General features: G+C 57.1%; 2 protein-coding genes across 2 annotated transcripts; one reads left to right on the top strand and one right to left on the bottom strand.

The window, feature by feature from the left end:
- The first annotated feature begins 2,270 nt into the window (after positions 1–2,270).
- LOC102773554 (guanine nucleotide-binding protein G(I)/G(S)/G(O) subunit gamma-7) lies at positions 2,271–2,851 on the top strand. The gene is made up of 2 exons (XM_006768195.2): positions 2,271–2,604; positions 2,686–2,851. The coding sequence occupies exons 1-2, from the start codon at positions 2,488–2,490 to the stop codon at positions 2,809–2,811; spliced, it is 243 nt and encodes an 80-aa protein (XP_006768258.1). The 5' UTR covers positions 2,271–2,487; the 3' UTR covers positions 2,812–2,851.
- A 549-nt stretch (positions 2,852–3,400) lies between these two features.
- On the bottom strand, positions 3,401–8,392 carry FBXW9 (F-box and WD repeat domain containing 9; the record flags this gene model as incomplete). The annotated part of the gene is made up of 10 exons (XM_006768223.2): positions 3,401–3,723; positions 3,806–3,871; positions 3,958–4,047; positions 4,178–4,291; positions 4,374–4,522; positions 5,604–5,695; positions 5,779–5,891; positions 6,803–6,928; positions 7,007–7,146; positions 8,332–8,392. Coding segments are annotated over 10 exons (1,026 nt in total), but the record flags the coding sequence as incomplete, so codon positions are not given.
- Between the last annotated feature and the right edge of the window lie 5 nt (positions 8,393–8,397).

The raw sequence follows: 8,397 nt of genomic DNA on the forward strand, positions 1-8,397 counted from the left end.
AATATATTTTAAAAAATACAGAGGCCCAGCCAGCTTGGCTCAGTGGTTGAGCGTAGACCTATGAACCAGGATGTCACTGTTCGATTCCAGGTCAGGGCACATACCCGAGTTTCCGGCTCGATCCCCAGTGTGGGGTGTGTAGGAGCCGGCCAATAAATGATTCTCCCTCATCATTGATATTTCTATCTCTCTCCCTCTCCCTTCCTCTCTAAAATCAATAAAATAGATTTTAAAAAATCAATCAATAAATAAAAACTATTTTTTTAAAAAGTCACTTCCTCCAGGAGGCCTGCCTAATTACCCAGTCTTGCCCTTGTCTTACTTGTGTTGTCTTTCATAGCATTTAATACATTGTGTTTGCTGTTCCCTGTCTCTGACTAGAACAACAGCTCTATGAATGCAGGATTTTGTCTGGTTTCACTGCTGAGCCCCCTACCCTAAGCCAGTGGTTCTCAACCTTGGCTGCACATTAGAATCGCCTGGGAATCTTTTAAAAATCCTGATTTCTGGGCCTCATCCTCCGGAAATTCTGTTTCTTTGTTACTAATGTTGTGGCCCCACCCCATAACAAAATCAGAATTTCCGGAGGATGGGGTCCAGAAATCAGGATTTTAAAAAGATTCCCAGGTGATTCTCATGTGCAGCCAAGGCTGAGAACCGCTGCCCTAAGCAGTGTTGGACTCACATTGGGATCTCAGCAAAGATAATGAATGAATCAATGAATGAACGAATGAACACATACAAGGGCATCAGCATGATCCATGAGGAATGAAGGAGGAAGAAGTTGGTAAATGAATTCAGAGTGGGCAGGAGGTGCCGAACCAGGCAGGACCCTATGGGCTGTAGTAAGGAAGGTGGGTTTTATTCTTAGAGGCTGAGGAACCACTGGAGAGTTTTAAAAAGGAAGTGAGGGCCCTGGCCATTGTGGCCAGTTGATTGCATGTCATCCCATTCACAAGGTTGCCGGTTCAATTCCTGGTCAAGGCACATGCCCAGGTTCCAGGCTCCATCCCCAGTAGGGGACATGCAGGAGGCAGCCAATTGATGTTTCACACTTACATCACTGTTTCCTTCTCCCTTTCCTTTCCTCTCTCTCTCAAAATCAATTTAAAATCTTTTTTAAAAAAGGAAGTGAGAGACTGAAAATAAGACTCACCATCTGAACCATTTTTAGTGTATAGGTCAGCAGCATTAAGCACATCACATGGTTATGCAAACAGTTGCAAGCACTATCCATCTCCAGAATGTTTTTATCTTCCCAAACTCTGTCCATATTAAACACCAGCTCCCCATTCCCCTACCCCAGCCCCTAGTTCCTACCATCTTACGTTCTGTCTCTACAAATTTGATTTCTCTAGGGACCTCATATGCTTGGAATCGTGTGTCCATTTGTGACTGGCTTATTTCACTCAGCATAATGCCCTCAAGGTTGGTTCATCCATGTTATTCTGATTGGTTTTTTAACATTTCCCACTGGCTGCCTTGAGAATAGTGGCGGGGGTGGGGGTGGACCAGGGTGGACTGGTCCAAGTGAGCAAGGGTGGAGATGGGACCCATGTGGTGGTGGAGAGAAGTGACCAGATTCAGGACCTAATTTGAAGGTTAATTGGCTGAGACTTGAGAAGGGATTAGAGGTGGGGATACCAGAAAGAGAGGAATACAGGAGTTTGAGATTTGGGCCAGGGCAGTCTGGTGGATGGTGGTGAATCTGGGGCAGAAGGTCTGAGGAGAAGGCAATCCAGAATCCAGCCTTGGCCTAGTTAGGTGAGAGACACCGGAGCGATGGGCGGGATGGACCAAGGAGGCTAGATGGAGGCTAGGTCCACCTCGGGTGGATCGAGGTCAGGGAAAGGCTGGGCTGGGCCAAGGAAGCCATCAGCATAAGCCGTGGACCGAGTCATCCATGTGGTGGATCCTGGGACAGTGAGTGTAGACGGAGAGGAGAGGCAGGGATGCACCCGAGCCTGGGGACACTGCACACTGGGTACAGAGGCTGCTAAAAGAGGGGTTTGGGGGCTAGTTAGCAGGGGGTTAAGCAGATCAGGGACAGGCCAAGGCCACACACTCCCTCTGCCAAGGTAACACAAGACCACAGGGTGCCCACCAGGCCTCCTGGGGCAGGGAGCCCCTTGGCTGAGGCAGCTGCTGCTGCTGTCACTGGTGACATTTTACTCCGTGAGTGTCCTGGCTTCAAAGTCTCTGCAGGGGTCAGGGAGGAGGGGACTGGAGAGATGGGGGGGGTGTGGTGGGGGGGGCGTGGGTGCGCGGGGTGGGGGTGGGGTGTGGGGGCGGGCAAGGGAGAGAGGCAGAGCAGGGCCACAGGAGAACTGAGCAGCCAGGAGTCGGCCAGAGTCCTCAGCTGAGGTATGTGGTTCTGATGGGTGGGGAGCACCCACCCCTACCCCACAGTTCTCAGGGGACACCAGAAGAGGTGCAGGGACCCTCGCGTGGCCCTAGGACTCCAGGTCTGGGTTCGGCCTGCTTCCTATGGCCCTTCTCACCCTCCCCCAGATGTCCAGCAAGGAGGCCATTGGCTGCGACATTGGGCAGGCCCGCCAGGCAGTGGAGCAGCTGAGGATGGAGGCCGGCATCGATCGCATAAAGGTGAGGCTGAGGCCAGATGGGCACGCCTGGGCGAGGGGACGGAGGGACCGCCAAGGTCTGGCTGACTGAGCTGGCCTGCAGGTGTCCAAGGCCGCCGCTGACCTGCTGCAGTTCTGCATGGAGCAGGCCAAGAGCGACCCGTTCCTGGTGGGCATCCCAGCGGCCACCAACCCCTTCAAGGAGAAGCCGCCTTGCGCCATCCTATGATACCAGCCCGGGGCCCTCAATAAACATGAAGTAAATGCTCCTCCGGCTTGGTGAGCGGCACTGGGGGGCAGTGGGGAGCTGCAGGCTGCAGGGGCACCTGGCCCAGCCCCCTCCCCGGTCCCCTCCGGGGTCACTGCCACAGGGGCACACCCCCTGGACTCTGGACGGAAGAGCACACACCTATGGGCTAGCCCTAGCAGGTCCTCCCTCCCTCTGCACACACACATTCAGGGACAGTCCCTTTCTACACGCCATTGCACACTGCATACATACATGTCACACACACACACACACAGGTGGCATCACACAGACAGGTGCCCACATCCTCCAGAATCTCCCTCTTCCTCTCACACGTGCACACTCACGGGCATGCAGACAGTCACAGACGGGGTTACAGTGACATCACACACAGCCAGCTAACGTGCCTCCCTGGGGATGCACAGACACACACGATCCCAGGAATGCACTTGGGTGGACACAGGCCGCCCAGACACACACAGCAGAGGCCGGGGCGGCTGGGTGGATGGTGATGACTTTGGGGGCATCCCCAGCATCCCAGCCCCAAGCAGGCACCACTCCAGGCCACAGCACCAGTACATCAGGTTTATTGCCCCTTCGCTCTCAAGGGAAAGCAGGCGTCCAATTGTAAACAGGACCTGAGGGTGGCCTGGAACAAGGAGCACAGACCAGGGACCCTGCCCAACAGTGGCCTGGAGTCCTTGTGCCCCAGGCCCGAGCCCAGGGCAGCACCAGAAAAGGGGAGGGCCCCCCCGAGAACAGAGGCCTTGACCCAGCCTGCCGGCCAGCAGATCCACATCCATATCCATGTCTGCCTGCTCAGGCCTGGAGCCTCCAGACTTCCAGCGACAGGCCCCCAGAGGCGGCCACCACCAGGTTGCCCTCAGCACAGATCTGGGCAGGGAGATGAAGACTCAGGGGTGCCCTCGGCAACCAGCAGGGCATGTGGGGCAGGGCACGTGGCGTAGGGCCTTACCCCATTCAGCACGTTGTCGTGGCTTCGGGTGCAGATGGTCCGTGGTGGGTCTGTGGGCACGTGTACCTGGTGTCGGGCAACAGATGAAGGTCAAGAGGTGTGCCCCCTGCCGGGGGGGGGGGCGTGGGAGGGGGCTTGTCATGGGGCCTCACCCGGATGGTCTTGTCAGTGGACGTGGTGTACAAGGCCCCCAGCGAGTGTTTGATCCCCGTGATCTGAGACCTGTGGCCCACATCAAAGGACTGCAGGAAGGAGGGACAGGTGACACTCAGGCGAGGCTGTCCTCAGGCTAGCCACCCATCGCCACGGGGGGGTATAGGGGTAGGGAGGAGGCTCAGGGAGGAGGGGACAGGGGCAAAGGCCCTGGCAGACCCGGACAAGTTGGAAGCAGCCGTCCCGGTTGGCGAAGACGTGCAGCAGACCCTGGTTGTCACCAGCCCAGAGCTGGGGCTCTTGGTAGGACATGCAGAGCAGGTAGGAGTCCAGCTGTGGGAGGGACACGGGACGGAGCCGCTCAGGCTGGGCCAGGCCGCAGCCCCGCTCCCTCGGGACGCTGGGGAGGGCCCACCTGAAGCCGCTGCAGGACGCTGTTGGCCCGGCGGTCGAACACAACGAGCGTGTGGTCCTCACTGCCCGAGATGATGTGCCGGTCATCCGCCAGCAACGCCAGCACCGCGCTGGAGTGCAGCCGCCGGCTCTTCAGCAGGGCTGGGCCGACTTTGTGGGTGACGGGCCAGGGAGGAAGATGACATCAGAGTCCCTCAGAGGCACCCCCAAGCCAACCCCAGGATCCAGGGCCTCTGTGGTCTATGGCAAAACCCTTGGCCAGCTTCCCGCCCCCACTCCCTATCCTACAAATGACCTTTCCTCTCCTGCTCCAGCTGAATCCAGGCCTCCCAGGGCCCCAGGCGTGTGCCACCCCCATCTCCTGTCCCACATCTCTCCTCCTGTCCCACATCTATAGAGCGTCGGCCTGAGCTCCCAGTACAGAGTAGACAGGCAAGTCCCAGCATAAAATGCCAACTCATGCCAGCAGAGTCACCGCCACCTCTACCCCCACTCAGCTCTGCCTGGATGAGGTGCACTGGCCCTTCGATTAAACAACGTAAGAATTAAAAACTAGCCGAAACCGGTTTGGCTCAGTGGATAGAGCGTCGGCCTGAGGACTGAAGGGTCCCAGGTTCGATTCCGGTCAAGGGCATGTACCTGGGTTGCGGGCACATCCCCGGTGGGGGATGTGCAGGAGGCGGCTGATCGATGTTTCTCTCTCATCGATGTTTCTGACTATCTCTCTCCCTTCCTCTCTGTAAAAAATCAATAAAATATATTAAAAAAAAAAAGAATTAAAAACTAACAGAAAAGGCTTATGTGCCGGGCAATGTTTGTTCTAGGGATTTGATGTAAACTAACAACCCACCAAGTGTTCTTATTATCATCTCCTCCCATTAACCCGAAAGGGTGGAGTTGTTACCTGATTTTACAAGATAGGAAAACCGAGGTTCAAGTCTGACTGGTGTACAGCCCGGGAGCGGGAGAGCCTGGATTCTCGGGGCTGCCTGCCTCCCATGGGATTCCAGCTCAGAGGCCTTCTGCTGGGTACCCTCTATGTCCTTTACTCCACCCCCACCCAAAAGCCCTCTGTGCTGCCCCCAGCACAGCACAGGCCATTCTGAGGGGTTAGCATCGGCGTACGTGACTGTCACCTAGCCAGGCTGTGAGGCCCGAGTGCCTCCTTCCCCAGCATGACCCTGGGACCCCCAGGCGGCCCTGTTCGCCCCAGTCCAGGCCCCTGGCCCACCTCTGGGGTCGTAGACTGTCACCTTCTTGTCGTAGGTGCCGGTCACCAGGATGTCAGGCTGGTAGGAAAGGCACAGCACAGCTGCCTTGCCCCTGGGGACACACAGAGCACGAGGCTGGGCTGTGGCCAGGCAGGGCGCTGCCCCCTCCCCGCCCCTCCTCAAGACCCTTCACACTTTATCTCGCCAAACTGCTGCCCGTCAGCTGCCATGTCCCAGAGCTTCACTGTGCTGTCCCAGGAACCGGAGCACACTCGGTGGTCCAGCGCTGCCAGCGACCACACCCAGCCCTGTAGGACCAGAGCCATGTGACAGGCCTCACTTCACAGATAACCAGATGGAGGGCCCGAGGAGGAAGATAACCAACCCAAGAACCCAGAGCCACAGCAGAGATTAGAGCTGACGTCTGCAGGTCTGTCCGTCTGCAGAGCTCAGGACACGCACACCCCCTCCCACAACAATATTCCTACATCAACTTCTGCGGAGACCCGGAACCTGCGATGGTTTGAGGCCACATGACAATGAGATTAAATATAAAGCCTCCGTTCCGTGGCGTGGGTAAATCACCTCCCCTCCCTCAGTTTTCTCATTGGGAAATCGGGCATAAAAGCCGTCCCTGTCTCAGGAGGTAATTTACAGAGCGCTGGCTGATGACGGGCTTATTCCTCTCCAGACCCTCTGAGAATACTGTCAAGTGTCCCATTCTACACATGAGAAAACTGAGGGCACAGAAAGGTCGAGTTCCTCGCTCAAGGTCACACAGCCAGGAAACAGCAGAATGAGCAATGGAACCCAGCCGCCTGGCTCAGAGACCAAGCTCTTGGCCACCAGCCTAGATCACCCCACTGACTGGTGAAGGTGCCTCTCCATGGCCACTTCACACAAGACGACAGCCATGCTCAGAGCTATCAGATCCCTCAGGGCAGCCTCCTCACACCTTGCCCTGGGCCTCTCCAGGCACACCTGACATCGATTAAGCACCTACTGTGTATCCAAGTCTGAGTGAAGCTCTTAATGCCTGTTCATTTCATTCATCCTAACTGACCCTGGACAGAAATAGAAACTGAGGCCCAGAGAAGTCATACATCACACCCCAAATCACACTAATAATAGCAGAGTAGGACTGTCATCTGTCAGGTCTGGTGCCAAAACCCGAGCCCTTAGTCACAGCACCTGGGCCTCGAGGTTCCTATAGCCTTACCTTGTGGGTGCTGCTCTGGGTGCCAAGGGCCTTGACCAGAACCCGGCTGGGTTCCACCCCAAGCTGCCGCAGGTCCCACAGGTTGACATTGCGGTCTCGGGAGCCAGACAGACAGAGTGTCCCACCCTGGGAGGGGAGTAAGGAGATATTGTTGGGGTCACCCTGGCCCACTCCTGCCTGGCCTCTCACCAAACCCCATCTCACCTGGAACAGCAGCACTGAGTCAATGGAAGCAAAGTGCCCATCAGCCAGGCAGAAGTACTCGGCCCAGCGCCCATCCTCCGCCCAGCGTGACAGGTGCTGCTCCAGCTCAATGCAGGCCGCCGGCCAGTCAAAGTCCTCCTCTGTGGGGTACCACAAGTGGGGTCTCTGGTGGGCAGGAACTCTGCTACCCACACCAGTTATCCAAGCCTGCGCCTGGTTCCTAGGGAGCCCAACCAGCACCAGACTTGGAGAAACCCCCCAACCGGATCCCTCACCCAACTCCAAGGAGGCCCAGGCTCTCGCTTTGGGATCACTGCCTCACCCACCTTCGAAGCAGGTCTGGGACTACCCCTCACCCCTGTTTCCAGAAGCTGGGGGAGTGGAGTCTCAAGACCACCTCCTCAGGCCTCAGGCCCCAACCCGTGTCTGGGAGACAGCAGCCTCTGGACATTAAGGTCCTTCCTCGCCCCCGACTTAGGTCTGACCTTAATCCTTCGGTCTGGGCACAGGAGCGAGGACTTTCTGCCTCGGCCATCCAAACCAGACCCGGGAGAGTGTTCCTTCTCACACTATAAACCTGGCAGAGTTGTCAAGGTGCAGAACCCAAGCCCTAGGTGTAGAGATTCAGTGATATGGATGGAGCCCAGGCATCCATGTTTATCAAGCCACTCGGGAGAGTCCCATCTCTTCAAGGCCACCAAGCTGTCTTATCCCCGAGGGACCGAAGACCTCGGGGGCAGGGGTGATGACCACCAGCTCCTACCTAAGATCCCAGGCTAGACCCTGGGCTGGAGGATCTGTGACTTTGGCATCAGAGGTTCCCAACCCCAAACCCTACCTTGGGCTCAAGAGTTGCAGGTTCAAGAGTCCCTGCCTCGCCACCACCTAGGTCAGGGCCCTAGGGGTAAGGGATCACTAGTTGCTGCCTCAGCATCTTGACCCAGAACCTGAGGATTCTTGGGTTTACCCTGAGCCCCAAGCAGATTCCTACAATCTGAGACTTTCAAGTCCCTGTGTCAACCTCCGGCCAGGGATCAGGGCCTTTGTACCACCACCAGAACCGAAGCCTGATGATGGCTGGATCCGGAGTTCACAGGACCCCACACCCCCAGACAGGTTTCTACAGCGTCAGGACCCCAAATGTCTGCCTCGCGGTCCACTCAGAATTCAGGGACTCCGGCACCACCAGTAACCACCTCAGCCTCCACGGGAGCTAGGACAGCCAGGAAGTGTGCTCTAGGGGCTGTGCTCGCAGCATCCCAGATACTCCCTCCCGGGCCCTAAAGCTGACCTGGGCGGGCGACCCGGGCCCCCCGCGTGCGCACCTTCCACCACTGGATAGGGTGCGCGTACGCGGCGCTGCGCGCGGAGCCTCCAGGTGACATGGTCAC

Source organism: Myotis davidii, unplaced genomic scaffold (assembly GCF_000327345.1).
Source record: "Myotis davidii unplaced genomic scaffold, ASM32734v1 scaffold543, whole genome shotgun sequence".
In the NCBI taxonomy this organism is placed as follows: Eukaryota; Metazoa; Chordata; class Mammalia; order Chiroptera; family Vespertilionidae; genus Myotis; species Myotis davidii.

What these genes read in the sequence shown, in the direction of transcription:
- LOC102773554 (XM_006768195.2), top strand. Translation starts at nt 2,488, where the DNA reads ATGGCCCTTCTCACCCTCCCCCAGATGTCCAGCAAGGAGGCCATTGGC. An exon ending in CCGGCATCGATCGCATAAAG is followed by an intron (nt 2,605 to 2,685) that starts GTGAGGCTGAGG and finishes GCTGGCCTGCAG; the next exon opens with GTGTCCAAGGCCGCCGCTGA.